Source organism: Eutrigla gurnardus, assembly GCF_963514095.1.
Source record: "Eutrigla gurnardus genome assembly, chromosome: 12".
Taxonomy (NCBI): domain Eukaryota; kingdom Metazoa; phylum Chordata; class Actinopteri; order Perciformes; family Triglidae; genus Eutrigla; species Eutrigla gurnardus.
The window spans coordinates 890,403-910,574 of NC_139926.1; the positions used below are offsets into that span (position 1 = coordinate 890,403).

The 20,172-nt window shown below is 42.6% G+C and overlaps 1 protein-coding gene across 1 annotated transcript in view; it reads right to left on the reverse strand.

The window, feature by feature from the left end:
* Positions 1 to 10,537: 10,537 nt before the first annotated feature.
* The window catches only part of wdr4 (WD repeat domain 4), a 40,822-nt gene continuing 31,187 nt past the window's right edge, over positions 10,538 to 20,172 (reverse strand). The window contains exons 11-12 of the mRNA XM_084022272.1: positions 10,694 to 11,419; positions 10,538 to 10,642 (exon numbers count right to left, since the gene is read on the reverse strand). Of these exons, the coding sequence (XP_083878398.1) occupies positions 11,253 to 11,419 (167 nt within the window). The 3' untranslated portion in view covers positions 10,538 to 10,642; positions 10,694 to 11,252. The remainder of the gene's footprint in view (positions 10,643 to 10,693; positions 11,420 to 20,172) is intronic.

Sequence of the window (20,172 nt, forward strand, 5' to 3'; positions counted from 1 at the left end):
GCTTAATTCCACGTTGATTGGGATGTACAAAGGAAAAGTGCTTGGATCCATGCGTACGCACACTTTGATACATCTGATTTTTTTTGTGCGTAGGACAGTTTCTGGATTCTAGCGTACGCAATGTTTCAGTAGGAAATCCACGCAATTCTTAGTACATGAGGCCCCTGGGCCCTCATTTATAAAGCTTGCGTACGCACAAAACGGGGCTGGAAACGTGCGTACGCCACTTTCCACGCAAATGTTGTGATCTATAAAAACCAAACTTGACGGGAAAGTGTGCGTACCCGTAAGCAAACTCTGAGGCATGCGTACCGCTACGCACATTCTGGAGACTGGAGGGGAATCAGCAGTAAACGTGAGAAGAACTGAGAAATGACTCGCACACATTTAATTACACTCCATATCATACGTTAGATCTGCGTTATCATGATGAACTCCAGCAATGTTTTTGACGCTTTTAATGAGTGATAGTTTTTTTCATATTAACACCTTCTTTTAAAATCTGACTTGTATCTTAAATCAAAATCATTTTGAAATATTGAATCAGCGCTGTCACCGCAGGAGGAGGAGACGGCCCAATTGCATGTAATACCTTCCATTAGATCACTGTAGAACACAGCGGGAATAACTAAATATTCTCCTTATTTATGTGCATATATCATCAACACACATACATACAGCCATTAAGCCATTGTATAATTGTTACACTTAACCTCGTTTTTAAACCACCAGAGCGCAGAGGAAATGCGCTATAATGAGTGGCACGCTGGTGCGCGCTCAGTCGTGGAGCGTGGAGAGCGCAACTTTACCAAACTTCAGGAGGCAGACTCTACCACTCGGCAAAGGTGGTAGAGTCCCCAGCATGATGAGCCACGGCCCCCTGCCCGACTGGAGGGGTATCAACAGGGCGCAAGAATCCGTGAGGATGTTATGCTGCGTTTGTAAGATAAGGAAGACAACAATCAATGTTCATTGTAAACGTATTATTTTATTAATCACAGTGCGCGTTTGCCGTAGCTCATCTGCAACGTTGTTGATGGCGGTGATTGTGTCTCGCTGAAGTTGCAGGACGGCATCAGTGAGCACCCGACCGCTTGATGTGCCATGCGCCCGGGGTGCACTGCTGCTTTGCGCCGGACCCGGACGCTGTGCCGAGGGCCCGTCGCCCTCCTCACATCACCCTCCTCACGTCACCCTCCTCTACGCCACACGCTGCAGACTCTGGAAGGACAAAAACTATTTAACGTTTTGTTAAAACTATTTAACGTTTTGTTTTATATACAATAAAAGTTTAAAATCTGTTCACCCTTATCCCTCTGGTCTCAGTCGCGTCTGTTTCTCCCTCCTTTTCGGACACAATCCCCGTCAAAGTCACATCAAAATCAAACCTCTTCAAATACTCTAGCAATACATTAAATCCATGTTAGGAGCGGAAAGATGTCATTTACCTTCAGATCACCGTCCGCTCCGTCCCACTGACGCCGTGGACAGCAGCAGTAATGTGTTGCCCCTCGCACTGCGTCTTTTTATTCGTGATCCCGCTGCTGTGACCACTATATTAAATTATTGTCCGGGCCTCCACCTCCCCAACAAGTGTCTCTTTCTCCGTTTCTGAAAAGTTACGTTTCTTTGCTTTTTCCTGACCTGTCGCCGTGATTCACCACACGGAAACGATTGCATGCCGGCTCATTAACATAGTAAAATGTGGGCGTGTACAGGGCGGGACTCAGGTACGCACACTTGTAGGTGATCCTGTGATTTATAAAGGGAACATTGCGTACAGCTTGCGTGCGCACAGCTTTATATCAGATTTTTTTTTGGCGCACGCAAACTTTGGCTTTTTGGCGTACGTACACTTTTAGTAAGGATCCTACGCACAGTTTTATAAATGAGGGCCCAGTTCAGTCAGAACAACAGAGGGGACCAGAAACACAGACAGGAGAACAAATAGGACCAGAAACACAGACAGGAGAACAAATGGGACCAGAAACACAGACAGGAGAACAAATAGGACCAGAAACAGACAGGAGAACAAATGGGACCAGAAACACAGACAGGAGAACAAATAGGACCAGAAACACAGACAGGAGAACAAATGGGACCAGAAACAGACAGGAGAACAAATGGGACCAGAAACACAGACAGGAGCACAAATAGGACCAGAAACAGACAGGAGAACAAATGGGACCAGAAACACAGACAGGAGAACAAATAGGACCAGAAACACAGACAACCTTCAACTCCAAAAGGTAATTCATGTTACACAGATTCTCTGTTGCAAAAGTACTCGGGGTGATCATTTTAACTTATGTTTGTGTATTTTATGTCATTTCAGAGGACCAATGCAGAGAGAGGAGCATGTGGAGACTGACTGACACACACACACACACACACACACACACACACACACACACACACACACACACACACACACACACACACTGCTAGCACAATAAAAACATTTTCTTTTTGCCAACAAGTGTATCAGTGTACTTATTTTTGTAGGTGACATTTTGGTATGGTTTGTGCAAAAACTGGTAAAAGGGATGTCTTTCCTGGGACGGACCTCACTAATTTTGAAATCCTGGCTACGGCCCTGGATGGGGTGTAGCCTTATGCTAATTAGATGACCCCTGACCCCACTCCTCCTGAGGAAGTGGTTGTGTCCGGTAGTGTACCGTGGGCCTTCGGTAAAAAAAAAAAAACACACACACACAAACAGCCACATACAAAATACACTATCATGCACTAGGTAACACCAATGAGACAGTTGATCTTTAACAACCACAGCACACAGGCACACCACTGTGCATTATAACAGCTTTAGGCTACTGTAGCATCACTACCATATATTCTGTCACTCAGCAACTGGATTTCACATGCCACCACATGACACAAAACAAGTCCCTGGGTGTTCGCGCAACTTTCGGATTCAATAAAGCGACAATATTACTCAGCATCGTATTCTGATAGCAGAGACAGTAATTCCAATTAATTACCTCGATTCAGGGACTCTTTCCCCTCGTCATGTCCCCTGAAAGACAATTCTTGCTGTCCCAAATATATGACACAATCGATGAGGTGCTTCAGAATGTCCCGGTTCTTTTTCACCCTCTCATCGTGCAGGCTCGTCTCTCGTCTCCGCTGCTCATCCAGCTGCAAAACGACCCTGGACTCACCAAAGGTCTTCCAATGTACCGCCGGTACAAGGTGGCGCTCGGATGCCTGATGTTTGGTAGCTGCCTTGGTGAAGCTATTCAGGCTGTTAAAACCCGTGCTGTTCCATGCTCCCACACTGGTATTCAAAAGCAAACACGGCCATCAAAATACCTTGTTCCGCTAGGTGCTAGATGTCAGCCAATCATAGCGGTCGTAGTTAGCCTCAGTGAAGTGCCGCACAAAACCTTTCCGGCCTAGGTCAGCCCATCCAGCTAAGGTGTAGGTCTTCCTCTTGAAATTATTTCTGTCTTCTCTCCAAACGAGCGCCTTGAAAATGGCACACGAAGGAGATCGGAAACAGGATCGATAGGTGGTGTGAAAGCAGCGGCCATAGCTTAGTTCACCCACAGTGCTCTGAAAAAACCCGCCAAAGGTTCAGACTGCATTGATGACATCAGCAGGGGCTAGTGCCAGACACATCGCTGGGCCTCTGGGGCGTTCTGTCACTATGCATCAAAATTTGATTGGCTGATGACACACGTCAGTCAAAGAAAGAACCAAATAGAAAATGGCAGCTTCAACGCAAGGCTAGCAATAGGCTTGTTGGAGATGAGCCAGGCCTGCGCAGAATCGATCGCCGGTGATCGCCGCACAATGCATGCTGGGTAGTTTTGTGTACGACTTGATCCCAACTTGCTCTGACGTCGATGTCATGTCCATGACTAACACGCCCTATCAGAATGTTCAGGGGTATTATGGGTAGGGCAGAGGAAGTTGTATTCTATTAAATTTGCGTTCGGTAAGCAACAGATGCGTCTGTGTGTGGTCCATATTATTAAGATTCAATTCTGCAATATCTCCTTAATTCAGAAGTAAAGTTGCGATATAACATTGGCGACGAGAATTAATCTGCGTTAGTTAGCTAGAAATTACAGTTTAGCTAGTTAGTATGGAGAAATCCAGGATTCAGCATTTTGCATGCTCCACTGAGCCAGCCACGCGAGGCTCCAGACGGAAGCGATGGCTAACGTCGTTCGAACTGTATGCTGATGGCAAAGGGCTAATCATAGCCGAGGATTCACCTGACGCTACGAAGCAAAGGAGACCTGCTACTCCATCTTGCTGGACCAGACGTACAGGACATTTTCTCAACCGGACACAGGTGAGGCAACCCAGTACGACAAGGCGGTTGATGCTTTAAATGCATACTTCGTACCGAAAGTGAACACATTTTCAAAAAATGCACCAGAAGCCAGATGAGAAAGTGTAGCAATTTGCTACACGTCTGAGACAAGCTATGAGACACTGTGATTACGGGGGTGATTCTGACAAGGATCAGATAAGGGATGCAATATTAAGCAAAGGAACGTCGGACTATATAAGAAGAAAACTTTTAGAAGAGGGTCGTGGATTGACGCTAGCATCTACACTGGAGATAGCTGCCAGTTGTGAGAGCATCGATGAACAAATGGCGGACATGGCGGGTGCGTCAACTAAACATTCCACGGACACTGTCAAATGGATTACACTAAAAGAAAAAAGGGGAAAGCATGGATATGGGAACACAAAAGGTAAACCGAACAGAGACAATATAAATGATGGAAAGTGCTACAGATGTGGAGATACTGATCATATTGGCCGTGATCCAAAATGCCCCGCACGAGGACAAACATGCCACAAGTGCTAAGGGAAAGATCACTTTGAAAAAGTATGCCGCACTAAATGTTCGTGAGGACTTTGCATTTGCCATTGAAAATAGCCACATGCCAGAGAGACTTAACTTTGGTGTCGGGGGAGTGAATATTAAAATGCTGATAGACTCTGGGGCGACAAGTAATGTTATGGGAGAAAATGCATGGGAGAAATTGAAAACAGAGAACATTAAGTGCCACTCCTATGTTCCTAAGACAGAGAGGAAACTTTACTCGTATTCCTCTAATCAACCATTAACAGTCAAGGGGGTATTCTTGTGTGAGAGGTGTCTATAGGAAAAAAGAAAGAACAAGCTGAGTTCATCATGATCAGGGGAAGTGGTGATCCGCTGCTGGGAAAGGAGACAGCAATGAAACTGGGGGTCCTAAGAATAGGTGCCGACATCGCTGCAGACATTAAACAAGCACTCCAGCAGCAGTACCCAGAAGTGTTCAGTGGAGTCGGGAAACTGAAAACAAGACAGGTCAGTCTACACATTAATCCAGAGGTGAAAACCATTCCATTCCACCTCAGGGGGGCAGTAGAGTCCAGAATTAAAGAATTAGTGGCCTTGAACATCATTGAGCCGGTGGACGGACCCCCCCCGTGGGTAAACCCAGTTGTGATTGTCCTAAAATCCGGGAATGATGTATGAATTTGCTTGGATATGAGGAGGGCCAATGAGGCCTTAGTGAGGCAACGCTTTCCAATCCCTACAGTGGACGAGCTACTTCAAGGCATGAATGGCTCAATCATATTCAGCAAGCTAGACTTAAAATGGGGCTACCATCAACTTGAACTGACTCTTGATTCACGTGACATCACCACATTTGCCGTGTACAGATACAAAAGACTGTTGTTGTTGTTGTGTCATCAGCCAGCAAACAGTATCAGCACGAGATAGCAAACGCAATAGCTGGTATCGAAGGAGTAGAGAACATATCTGATGATATGATCATACACGCACCTGACCAAGAGACTCACAACAGACAGCTGCAAGCAGTCATGGAAAGACTCAGGGACACAGGATTAACACTGAATCCGGAAAAGTACCAATTCAACATGGACAGACTGATTTTCGGAAATCAGGCAAAAAAAAGGCATTGGTCCAACGGAGGAGAGAGTGTGAGCTGTGACAGAAGCACTGGAGACAGAGACCGCCACAGAGGTGCGTAGCTTCCTTGGACTCGTTGGATACAGCAGCCGATTTATCCCACAACTCTGTCAGAGCCACTCAGGCGCTTGACCAGGAAAGACATACCTTTCAATTTTGGGCCAGAGCAAAAACAGGCTTTCAGCGCTCTCAAAGCAGCACTTGCGAAAGCAACCACCCTTGCTTACTTCGACAAAGAGGCACCAACCCAGGTAATAGCTGATGCAGACCTGCCAACCTTGGCAAAATATTTTGAGTACCACTTGTGTCGCGCGGCTTTGGCGAGGAAGACCCCGAGGGTGAGGTGATTTCATTTTCATCGTCTGAAGAGGAGAGTGGAGTTGATGTCACCGGTGATGAGAAGTAGGTCAAACTAATCATGATTTTATAGCCTTTGTTTGTTTACTGCTGTATTGTAAATGTTATAAACTACCTAAACTAACTCGTTTTATATGTATATAACGGTGTATATTTAGGTAGGGTTATGTGTAGAGAAAAGCAGGGCTGAAATAGGATACAGAGATGGGTAAATGTTCAGCGTTTTATTTTTCCCTTTCCTGACCTCTCATACTCATTTCCAAAAGATGATATACTGATTTTCATAGGTTTATTTAGTGTTTTAGCTTTTATTATTGTTATTTTATTATTTATGTATTTATTACTTGTAAGGTTTTCTTTTGTATTCACATGCTGTGTTGTAGGAAACCAGAGAATTACAATTTAGTGCCCACATTTGAATTCACTATTTATCATGTGCATGTGAACACACACACACACACACACACACACACACACACACACACACACACACACACACACACACACACACACACACACACACACACAGAGCTCGCGCTAATGTCAATAGGAAAAAAAACTCTCGGTGCTTATCTCCCCGATATGACATCGTATTTTCAACGTGAAAGTAACGTTATTAACAGTACACATTTGCCAAAAGACACACACGTGCGCACACACACACACACACACACACACACACACACACACACACACCAGTTTACCGTTTTAACCGCCAGCTGCTGCGGGTGGGGGCACGGGGAACGGGGAGAGAGGCGGAGGGAGGCAGAGGACAGGAGAGAGCGGGCCAACGCTGTGGGTTCGGCAGACTCGTTATTCTCCGCTACTGATGATTGGTTGAAACTGCACCACTACACGGCTGCATCGTGTTGTCAGACACGAGTCTTGCACGTGCACATTTCTAACAGCACTCACAGATGTCTGCAACTTTTTGAGTAGTTTAATGAGGCGGAGCGTACCAGCGTATTTTGATGTCAAATTGCGTACCTGCTACGCAAAATGCGTACAGGTTGGCAGGTCTGCTGATGCAAGCCCTGTCGGGCTAGGTGCAGTCTTAGTGCAGACCCAGAAGCGAATTAAGGTCCCTGTGTGCTATGTAAGCCGTAGCCTAACCAAGTGTGAATGGAGATACTCTCAGACAGAGAGAGAGGCACTAGGCCTAGTATGGGCTTGTGAGAGGCTTCACCCATACTTGTACGGGCGACAGTTTGACCTAGTCACAGACCATAAGCCACTGGAAGTAATATATGGTCCCCGCTCAAAACCATGTGCACGAATAGAGCGGTGGGTTCTTCGCCTACAGCCGTACCAGTTCAAAGTAGTACACAGAGCAGGTAAAAGCAATATCGCTGACTCGCTATCAAGACTTCTGCCAAACACAGGGGAACAGGCAAGACATGCACACGGAGCTGAGGAGTACGTACGATTTGTGGCAGTGAACGCAACTCCAAAAGCACTCACCACTCGAGAAGTGGAGGAAGCATCTGCCACGATCAAGAGCTCCAAGAGGTGTGTTAAGCCATAGAGACTGGACATTTTAAAAAGTGCAAACCGTATGCTGTTGTTGCAAATGAGCTGTGCCATATAGGATATCTTGTTCTGAGAGGCACGCGTATAGTGCTACCCCAGGCATTGTGACACGTGCACTGTCACTAGCCCCCGAAGGTCATTTGGGCATAGTGGGCCGGGTGTGGACAGAGCAGCTGAAAGACATTGTAAAGCCTGCCACGGATGCCAAATAGTTGCTAGACCTGACCCACCTGAACCACTGAGACCCACACCGCTATCCGATGGACCCTGGCGGGACGTCGCAGTTGACCTACTGGGACCTCTTCCATTCTTCTATTCTGGTGGGAGTAGACTACTTTAGTCGATATTGAGTATAATGTTATGACCACCACCACAGCAGAGAAAGTTATCAACAGTCTGGAGTCAATCTTCAGCAGACACAGACTGCCAGTCACATGCAAGTCAGACAATGGTCCACAGTTCAGATCTGAACAGTTCAGACTGTTCTGTGAAGAAAATGTCATAACACACAACCACTCCAAAACATGCTCAGGCCAATGGAGAGGTTGAGCGTCAGAACGCATCACTCGTGAAAAGGATCAGGATTGCTCAGTCAGATGGACTGGACTGGAAAAAAGAACTGAGAAAGTATGTGACAGTGCAGGCGCGCAGGTGGCGGAGTGGTTAGAGCGCATGCCATGTACGAACATACATACGCAGCCGACCCCGGTCGAATCCCGGCCAGAGGTCCTTTACTGCATGTCACACCCCCTCTCTCTCCTATGTTTCCGATCTATCCACTGCTAATAAAGGCGTGCCTCAAAAAATCTAAAAAAAAAAAAAAGTATGTGACAGTCTATAGGAGCATCATCAATCCAACAATAGGTAAAAGTTCTGTCAAACTGCTTTTCAACCGAAAAGTAAGAGGAAAGCTGCCTGAACTGATTGTAGTGCACACCGATCAGGAAGTGTGTGATCGTGACACTTAGCAAAAGACAGAGAGAAAGCTGTATGCAGACACTCGCAGAGGCGCACAGTTATCCGAGGTCAGTGTTGGTGACACAGTGCTCTTGAGACAAGACAAAACTGACAAATTCTCCACCACATTCAATGCAACACCACACAAAAACATCAGCAAGTGGAATCGCCAACAGGAGCAAATACCACTTTTGTCAAGAAGTACAAAGAGAATGGACTGAAACAAGGGACATTCCAAGATAAGGGGGAAATGCAGGAAGCCAAGGATGACGCCGGAACCAGCGAGGCATTAGAGGAACACACACACACCACTGACACAGACACACAGAGTCCACAAACCCAAAAGGACATAGATACACAGATACAAACACACATGCCATCCAGGCCGCAAAGGATCAAACGAATACCTAAGGGGTTGTCTGATTTTATTCTTGAATGATTTAAAAAAAAAAAAAAAAAAAGTTTTCACGTTGTTCATGTGGTATAACCTGTATGTGAGATGTGTGTGATTTCTAGCAATAGAAGAAAATATTGCAGTTCATGACATTGGAGGTTACTTAAATGAGAGCAGTACTATGTTCACAGAGTAATGAAGTGGTTTGATAACCTAAGCACATGTTCATTTGTGGAGATGTTATGGAACAGATCTGACTACCCAGTATATGATTTAGTATATGTATATATAAGTATATGATTTAAGAATTCCTGAAATGTGAATTATAATCTAGAGTTTTATTTTCTGTAACTGAAAGTTTGATTCTAAGAAAAGGGGGGATGTCATCAGAATGTATCAGAATGTTCAGGGGTATTATGGGTAGGGCGGAGGAAGTTCTATTCTATTAAATTTGTGTTCGGTAAGCAACAGACGTGTCTGTGTGGTCCATATTATTAAGATTCAATTCTGCAATATCTCCTTAATTCAGAAGTAAAGTTGAGATATAACAGTCATGAGCATGATGGGAAACGCCTGGCTCTCGTCTCATCTAAGAGCTGATTGGCTCTTTGACAACAAACAGCACGTTTAGTAGAAAATGCAAATTTCCTGTGAGTCTAATATTTAACGCTAGATCGTGGGCTGTTAGTCTCATGATGTGCAATAAAAGTTAAATCTGTAAACAAACATCTCATGTGGTTGATAATATTAATAATAATCATAATAACAAAAATAAAATAGGTTATTGATATAGACCTTATCAAAACGAGCAATTACCCTACGGTGTGTTTTAAGAGGCAGACTGTTATGACCCAGGGGTGGGTCTAGGCCTCTGTGGGCGTCTCTGAATGAATGTGTGAATGGATGATGTGTTGCAGGTGTTGTGCCGGATCCAGCCCTGATTGGTCCAGCCAGCGCGAGGGGGACCATATATGGAGGAATATCTGGGCCGCTCGCTCGTCATCCCTCCTCCACTCCCAACCCCGTCGGTTTTGTTCAGTTTATGCATGCAGCAGTAGGGGTGGGCTGCCAGTTGCTTTGTCCTTCGTTTCTCCTGTGTTAATAAGTAAGTAGGGAGGTTAGACTTTGTATTTTGGTTTCCTCTTCTTTTGCAGGTCAGCCTCGGTTCTTCAGTTAGTTGGGTTGTGTTTGTTATTTTGGCCTTGGCTCACCCCGACGCAAATGCTGCTTTATGCTAAATTGTGTATCATATTACTCTTATTATTTTGTAAATAAACTACTGTTTGACATATACACACAAACCCGCGTCCTTGGGGTCTCTGTGGCTTGGGAGATGGTCTTTTCTGATACTATGGGACCTATTGACACCCCAGGGACCAATTTTAGGTTAGAAAACCATGGAAACGTTTATTTTTCATAATAGGGCCCCTTTGTCTTGGCTTCACTTTTCAGAGCCAGAGTTTGCAGGGAATCCTGTTTTTTCAGCATACTGCCTTCAAAACTCTACGCATTGGGTCATAGCAAATAGAATGGTAGTGTGGAAAGCAACAAAGCCATCAGTCATCAGTAACACCTGTGCTTTTCCTATTAGTAAAAATGTGTAAAAGGTGAAGTGGAAACACTCGTCTTGTTCACAAACACGATACTGCTCTGACGCTTCTGTTTCTCCTGTATATCAAAGACATTCTTCAAAACCAGGCATGCTGCATCACTTGTTAAAAATGTTGAAAAATGTGGTGTCATGCACAGGAAGTAACAAGTACAGTGTGAGGAGCAGAATGTGAGGAGGGTGTATGGCATTGAACTATGAACATTCACAGACGACGTGTCGTTCAGCGATGGTGAACAGAAGGCCGTTTAGAGTTCCTGCGACATTTATTTTTTAAAAATCAGCCAGAAATTTGAGCCAAACACAAAAATCCATCTATACAGACCGATGTGGTAAAGCACTTGCTCTCTACGGGCTTCAACAACGAACACATTCAACTCAGGTTCATCAATCAAAGCAACAAACAAAGGAAATGGTTGCTCTCTTCTCAAAGTGTCCGTTCAGGTTGACGTCTCCTTGGCCTTCTTGTTGCACTTTGCCCTCTGAGCCTTGGTCCTCTTCAGCTGCTGCTCCACCAGTCTCTGCTGCTTCTTCTGAAGGTATGCCGTCACATTATCGAAGCTCACTTTGTACAGATGCTCGAAGCGGCTGTCGGTCCTTGTGGAGGCTGTTGTGTCAAAGAACAGCAAAAGGAAAAGTTTGGTGACCACAAAGAATAATTATATATATATATATATATATATATATATATATATATATATATATATATATATATATATATATATACAAATTAGCACTTCCGATGTAGTACAACAAAATAAGAACATTAAATGTGTACTCCTAAACATTAGATCTCTCTCATCTAAAGCAGTATTAGTCAATGATTTAATATCAGATAATCATATTGATTTATTCTGCCTGACTGAAACCTGGCTGCGTGATGAAGACCATGTTTGCTTAAATGAAGCTAGTCCTTCCAGCCATATTAATACTCATATCTCGAGGCAGCAGACGTGGAGGAGAAGTTGCAGCCATTTTTGATTCAAGCCTGTCAATCAATCCGAAACCCAAACCAAAATGACTCATTTGAGAGTCTGATTCTCAGCCTTTCGCACCCAAACTGGAAAACAATGCAGCCAGTTTGTTATTGTGTATCGTGCTCCTGGTCAATATTCTGAATATTCATATCTGAATTCTCTGAGTTTCTATCAAGTTTAGTCCTTAAATCAGATAGTTATTATTGTGGGGGATTTAAATTTTTTTTTTTTTTAACAATTTTTTATTCATTTTTCATGTCAATATATAGCAAAAAATGAAAATCAGTATAATAAAAAAATAAAATAAAATAAGAACATACAGACCATTCAAGTGTATTCCCTGTTGGCAAACAATATACTATTGCCTGTATGTTAAAAAAAAACAAAAACAAACAAAAACAAAATAAATCCAGCATACATATAAAAGAAAAACAACAACAAACAAACAAACAAAACGAAATCAAAGGTGCCATACACGTTCTAACGTCTAAGAGTCAACCCCCCAACCCCCCACCCCAAATCAAACACATTCACACACTCTCACACCCAAGTCCAGATCCCTGCATGTCCACAAGGCCCTCCACACATACTCTTATTTCATCCAAGCTCCCAATCCCCAGCCCAAAGTCCTCCACAGCCATAATCACATATTGGCACCTAATTGACTAAAGACAAAACAAAATAACACAAAACAAAACAAAATATAACTCACAAGAAAATCCTTCCCTCCCTGGTGAGTGATCTGCACCCATTAACCCCCCCTTTCATAGGCAAGATTCGTAACAACTATAATAGCTTCTGACCAAGATTTTAGTGTTTTATCCTTTGCCCCATGAGACCATGCAACAGAAAGCTCTAGTTGTAGAATATCTATCCACCAATGATAGTGTGTGGTGGTTTCCACCGTACTACCAACATTTTCTTAGCAGCTGTTAAGCCAGAAATCCAAACTCTTTTTTCATGTGTTGCCATAGGAAACTGAGAATTATCATTCAGCAAGCAAAGTACAGGACAGCATGGAACCTCCTTATTAAGAATTTTAGATAAGGATTTAGTGACTTGTAACCAAAACAACTGTACTCCAGGGCATTCCCAAAACATATGCGTAAAGGTGCCTAAGCAACCCTGCGTACATAATTGGCAGAAGGGGGATGATTCCAACTTCATTGTATGTCTAAGTTTAGGAGTAAAATATGCTCTGTGAACAATTTTTAGATGTATGGTTTGGTGATTAGGGTTTTTTGAGGCCCGAGTGATATTATTCCATACTGTTTCCCATGATATTTCAGAGTTTATCAGAGCATACATTTTCTGCCAAAATATTTGAGTTGCCATTGGTTTATAAGATGCCTGCAACATTTGGGCATACAATGCTGATACAGTTCCCCTGGTGTTGGTAGTATTGTACAGTTGTTTCGCCAGGTCATGTTTAGGCAGCTCTGAGTTCCATGGAACATCCATAAGTCTTTATGGCCACATGGAGCTGAAAATATAGAAAGCGAGAAAATCGACATAAGTTATACTGTTCCTTCAAATCTTCGAATGTGCGGAGACCGTTAGAATTGAATAATTGTCCAAGTATATGGATCCCATTGTTTGACCATATAGGGTAGGCTGCTGGTCGACCACCTATCAATAAATTATGATTGTAAAATATTGGAGTGTGAAAATGCCATTTATTATTTGTATTGGTGTACTCAGTCATCAGCCTCCAAGTTACCAGAACATTTTCAATAATGGGACCAAAAAGTGTTCTGGCTTGTTTGATAGGAATATCTGTAAAGATTAGATCCTGTAATCTGCATGGATGTATTAGCTTTGCTTCCAAAGAGCGCCAAGATGTGGGATTTGATGGGTCTAACCATGATTTTATAGTACGTAATACAAATGACCAATGATACATTTTTAAATCTGGAAGGCCCCAGCATTGCAAATTTAATCCTTGGTTTTTTTTTATTCCATATAAATTCACTGATCAAACTCTGCAGTCTATCCCAAAATCCCTTTGGGGGGTTCAGAGGAAGCATGGAGCTCAGGAAGTTGATTAAAGGCAATACCATCATTTTTATGGTTGATCCTGCCATCGAATGATATTGGTTTTGCCATCCACTTGCCTAAGTTGGTTCTGATCTTATCTAAACATACAATATAATTATTCTCAACAGTACTCTCCAAATTAGTAAAGATGTCAATTCCTAAATATTTGAATTGATTTACCAACGGCACCTTAAATTGAGATAGATCCTCTCCATTATCTTTTATTGGTAAGAGTGCCGATTTCTGCCAGTTTATCTTATATCCAGAGAGATTGCTAAACTCTCTGAATAAATTAAAGATATGAGGAAGCGACTGTGATAATTCACTGATAAAGAGGAGTACATCATCTGCATAAAGAGATATATGATGAATAGTGGACTTTATCGTAATAGGAATGATATTAGTAGACTGCCGTACTTTTTGGGCTAAGGGCTCCAGTGCTAACACAAATAATAAAGGGGACAATGGACATCCTTGACGTGAGCCTCTATGAATTGAAAAATGTGAGGATCATACATTACCTGACAAAACAATTGCTCCTGGATTCGCATACAGAACTTTAATATAGCCAATGAATGATTCTCCTAGTCCTATTTGCTCTAATAAGGCCCAGAGGTAGTCCCATTCAAGCCTGTCGAACGCCTTCTCGGCATCAAGAGTTAGGATTCCATACGAGGTCAAAAGGTCGGAGCAGTCTTGGGTAAAATGTAAAATATGTAACAGTCTTCTTAAATTATCTGAACTGAATCGGCCTTTCACAAACCCAGTTTGATCACAATGAATTAGTTTTCTTAAGTATTTATTAAGACGGCGTGCCAGTACTTTAGCATATATCTTCATATCTGCATTGATTAGAGTTACTGGCCTGTAACTGGAACACAATATTGGGTCTTTATGTTTTTTAAGCAGAAGTGATATTAGGGCTGTGTTTGTTTGTTTTAAAAAAAGAGCATTTTGCAATTGATGTAGTTATCATTTTCAAAAGCGTAGGGCCCAGTTCAGGCCAAAACTTGATATACACTTCAATGGGAATACCATCTGGTCCTGGAGACTTATCCAAATTCATCTCCTGTATTGTGTCCCATAATACTTTTAAAGATATACTATCTCCTAAGTCCTCTGCGTCTGAACTAGACAGTTTTCCCAAACTAAGGTCACTAAAAAATTGTCTGAACTCATCTGTACTGAATGAGATTTCAGAGATATAAAGATTTTTATAGAAATCTAAGAAAACTGTATTAATTTCCTCTGGAGTAGTGCATATCTTGCCTTCCGAGGCTTGTATTGCAGAAATGCATGCTCGTCTCTCATTAGTGCGAAGGTGCATGGCATGGCATGGCATGGATGTGACGGTCTACTACCATTGAAATAATGATGTTCTCTGGACTTTTGGATGAGAAACGCTGCATCTTTTCTAAGAAGTGCATTAAGTTCATTTTTCACCCGACCGAGCTGACCTGCTCGTATAGCACAGAAGGAATTTTGTTGAGCTTTTTCCAATTTTGTCAAAAATGTCTCTAACTCAGCAGTTTTTTATCGGCGTGAGCGATTTAAAGCTGAAGCAAAAGATGTGACATTGTCTTTCATAAAACCTTTAATGGCTTCCCAAACAAACCTAAAGTCTTCCACTGAATCTCCATTGAGTGAAATAAATTCATATAGCTTTGATTTAAATTGAGCACAAATCATTATTTGAAAGTAACGTAGTATTAAATCTCCAACGAGGCGCTTTTTTCTTAATGGTTGGAAATAAAAATTTAGCATTAACTGCATGATGATCAGATAGAGAAGCCAAAATTATGTCAGATTGTTGTGTTACTGGAATTAATGTATTAGATACAAAAATATAATCTATTCTAGAATATGATTTACGTCTATTGGGAAAAAAAGGTGTACTTTTTAGCTCCTGGATTGGAAAATCGCCACACATCCACCAGATTAAGGTCTAACATGCACTGTTGTAGTCCTTTTGAACAGGATAGCTGGGCATTTGACAGTCAAGGATTTGATTTATCTAACATGGGGTCTATTATAGTATTCATGTCTGCCCCAATGACTAAATAGTAATCTGATGAATTCATTAATAAATTGGATAGTTCTGAATATAATTTTTTTGTCATAATCAGCTGGGGCATAAGCACTGACAAAAATAATTTTCATATTTGACATTATTACTTTTACAAAGGCAATCCTACCTTCATTATCGCCGCCAATAACAGTGATGTTTAAGTCCAGTGAACGTCGAGTAACTCTCAGCACACCTTTTGTTTTATCATCCACAGAGGATGAGGCTACAACTTCATATTTGGGGTTGCTGAAGCTCTTCACTGACTTACTGGTCAGGTGTGACTCTTGAATAAGAGCCACATCCATCTGATTCTTAACGATAACATTTAAACAAGCAGCTCTTTTGGTTACCCCATTTAATCCTTGCACATTCCAAGATAAGATAGATAAACTAGTCATTACTGTCACTAATGAATATCAAATATTCGCCTGTACAAATCTTGCCCGCCCCCCTCTCCCAGTGCAGATCACTCACCCCCCACCTCATTCCCTTAGGTAGATTCACAATGGAGCTCGGCCTTGTAGCTCCTTCAGGCTCTGACTTATAGTTTTTGGATTAAACTGTATTTCCATGTGTCAAGTCAACAATGGTTAAATGGCAACACACACACCTTCCCTTATGCCCCTTCACACATCAATATTGACATGTGACTAAAATCTCACATACACATACCTCAGATGTTAGCATATGGATACTTTTGCATAATGTTTTAACCGCAATATTGGGGGAAAATAATTTCATAAGGATCAACTTCAATCCCATGGATATATTGGCCGACGCGGCTATATTGCATAAGTTTCGACTACTACGGCAACAAATACGCATGTACTTAAGGATGTAATTGGCTCAACCTCCTCCGCTGTTTCTATATTTTCTATATCTTTTTTTTAAATCAGTATAGGCTATGGTAGTATGTTCGACAATGGTTAGAGTGGATGTTATCGGGAAACCGGGCCCAGACCATTACTTGATAACCTTTGACTTATTGCTGCTGGACTTCGCTCCTCTAGGAAAAAGCTACTACTCACGGTGTCAATCAGAGAGAGTTGTAGCTAAGTTTAAGGAAGTAATTCCGCCAGTCTTCAGTTCACTTCCATGTCATAATGACACGGAGGACTTCTATGTTAATCTTAGTCCCTCCCTGATCGATTCTCTTATAGATGAATCTGGAAGCCTACTGCGAACGACTCTCGACTCTGTTGCTCCGCTAAAACAGAAAACTATAAAGCATAGGAAGTTAGCTCCCTGGTATAACTCCCAAACTCGTAAATTAAAACAAAAATTGCGTAATCTTGAAACCATCTGGCGCTCCACCAAACTGGAAGAATCCCACCTAGTCTGGCAAATGCCAGAGCAGCCTACTACTCATCTTTAATAAAGGAAAATTTTCTTTTCAGTACTGTAGCCGGGCTAACAAAGAGTCACAGCTCTATTGAGCCATGCATTCCTAGAGATCTTAGTAGTAACGACTTTATGAACTTTAGTAATGATAAAATTTTAGCTATCTGAGACAAAATTACTCGCATCTTGCCTTCAATTGGAACCACGTTACCCTTAAACTCAGGAATCTTAGAAATAGAAACAGCATTATGATTTAGACTGCTTTTCTCCAGTCAACCTTAACCAACTAACGTCAATGATCTCTTCAACCTGTCTCCTCGACCCGATACCAACCAGGCTACTGAAAGAAGTCTTACCCTTAGTTAGCGCGTCGTTACTAGATATGATCAATGTGTCTTTATTAACAGGCTATGTGCCACAGTCATTTAAAGTAGCTGTAATTAAACCTCTTCTTAAGAAGCCTACTCTAGATCCAGGGGTTTTATCAAACTACAGACTGATATCAAATCTTCCTTTTCTCTCTAAGATCGCTGAGAAAGTAGTCGCCAATCAGCTGTGTGACTTTCTCAACAATAACAGTCTACTTGAGGACTTCCAGTCAGGATTTAGAGTACATCATAGTACAGAGACAGCTCTGGTGAAAATTACAAATTACCTTTCTATTGCTTCTGACAAAGGACTGGTTTGTGTACTTGTTCTGCTAGATCTTAGTGCTGCGTTCAAAACCATTAACCATGAGATTCTAATATGTAGACTGGAAAAATTAATTGGCACCAAAGGAACCGCATTAAGCTGGTTTAAGTCCTATTTATCCAATCGATCTCAGTTTGTGCATGTCAATGAAAAATCCTCCAGGCACACTGAAGTTAAATACGGTGTTCCTCAAGGTTCTGTGCTCGGACCAATTATTTTCAATTTATATATGCTTCCTTTAGGCAACATTATTAGAGGATACTCTATAAACTTCCATTGTTATGCTGATGATACGCAATTATATCTATCGATCAAGCCTGAAGAAACCAATCAGCTAGTTAAACTCTAGGCATGTGTTGATGACATAAAATCCTGGATGACCTGCAATTTCCTGATGTTAAACTCCGATAAAACGGAAGTTATTGTACTTGGGCCTAAACTCCTCTGAAGCTCGCTGTCTAAAGATATAGCGACTATTGATGGGATTGCCATCGCCTCAAATGCTACTGTAAGAAACCTTGGAGTTATCTTTGATCAGGACCTGTCCTTTGACTCACATATAAAACAAACTACAAGGACAGCCTACTTTCACCTGCGTAACATTACTAAAATTAGGCCAATGCTGTCTCAAAAAGATGCAGAAAAACTCATCCATGCATTTGTTACCTCAAGGCTGGACTATTGTAATTCTTTATTATCAGGCTGCTCTAATAAATCTCTTAAATCTCTCCAGCTGGTCCAGAATGCTGCAGCGCGTGTTCTGACTAAAACTAGAAGAAGGGATCACATGTCTCCTGTATTAGCTTCTCTGCACTGGCTCCCAGTAAAATCCAGAATAGAATTTAAAATCCTTCTCCTCACTTACAAGGCTCTTAATGGACAGGCACCATAATATCTTAAAGAGCTCATTAAACCCTACTGTCCTCCTAGAGCAATACGCTCTCAGAATAAAGGGTTACTTGTAGTTCCTAAAGTCTCCAAAATTAGAAAAGGGGCCAGAGCACATTTAAGAATAGGCTTAAAACCTCTCTTTGACACCGCTTATAGTTAGGGCTGGCTCAGGTTTGCCCTGAGCCAGCTCTTAGTTAAGCTGCTTTAGGCCTAGACTGCTGGGGGATTATAGTGACTCTCTCTCTCTCTCTCTCTCTGTGTGTCAGAGTGCATGCTGGGAGTGAGCGTTGTAAGCGTGAGTGAGTGTGTTGTTGAGATCTTGGGTTTTCTGACTCTCTTCTGACTGTTATGCTTTTTTTTCTCTCCTCTTGTTAAATAGTCGGTGTATTTGTTGTTGTGTGTTGTTTGGAGGAGTTTTGTTTGTGTGTTTGCGGAGGCAGCGTGGCTGCTTAGCATGGCTGCAGCTGGAAGCTCCGGCTTAACCACACTGACGCGCCGACCATGGTCAAACTTTCTCCGGCGGTCGGCTGCTCCGTGGTGGAGTGCAGCCTGGCTGTAGGTGAGGAAGTGGGTTATGGAAGTGTTAAATCTGGGCTGGGGCAGCGGCCGGGGCAGCGGCTGGGACCGGCGGCAGTGCCTCTCTGCCGGCCGAGCCGCGGGGGAACACGCAGGATTCTCAGAAGGAAAACAGGGCTGACAGCAATCAGGAAGGCGAGGTCATGGAGGGTCCGATGAGTCAGGAAGGTGAGCAGACAGTAGCAGAGTTGCAGGTAAATATGAGTCACACGGCGGAGCAGCGGAGTCTGTGTTGTATGAGGACGAAGTTATGAATGATGATGATGTTTTTAAACTGTCGATTAAAAGGAAAAATCCTGAAAATAAACCAAGCAGTGAACAGGTGTCAAAGGTATCAAAAACAACCCCTGTGTGCTCCTCCTCCCAGTCAGGGGATAGCCTGGTGAGCACACAGGACAGTGGTGGGGAGGCCACATGGACCTCATAGCTGGAGGCCCAGAGTGTATACTCCTGCAGCAGAATCCGCTCGTTTTTACAAGAAACAAAAGGTATGAGACAAGTTAAAGTGGAGGAATATTTCCCGGATCTACAGCTGTTCCTTGACTCTGTTAAATTTTTCTCAAAAAACACAGGAAGCTCAGGCCAGCAGGCTTTCACTGATCAGGAGGTGTTTCGCCTCAGAACGCTGGGGGTAAACATTTGGTTACAAATGACTAATGAATGAGTTTTTACTGCTTTTTACTGCTGTCCTCCTCTTTGCTCTCACCCCTGCCTGCGATTTTCTGCTATCTGCTTCTCCTGAATAAGAAACAAAGACCAGCAGCTCTGGATACTTAA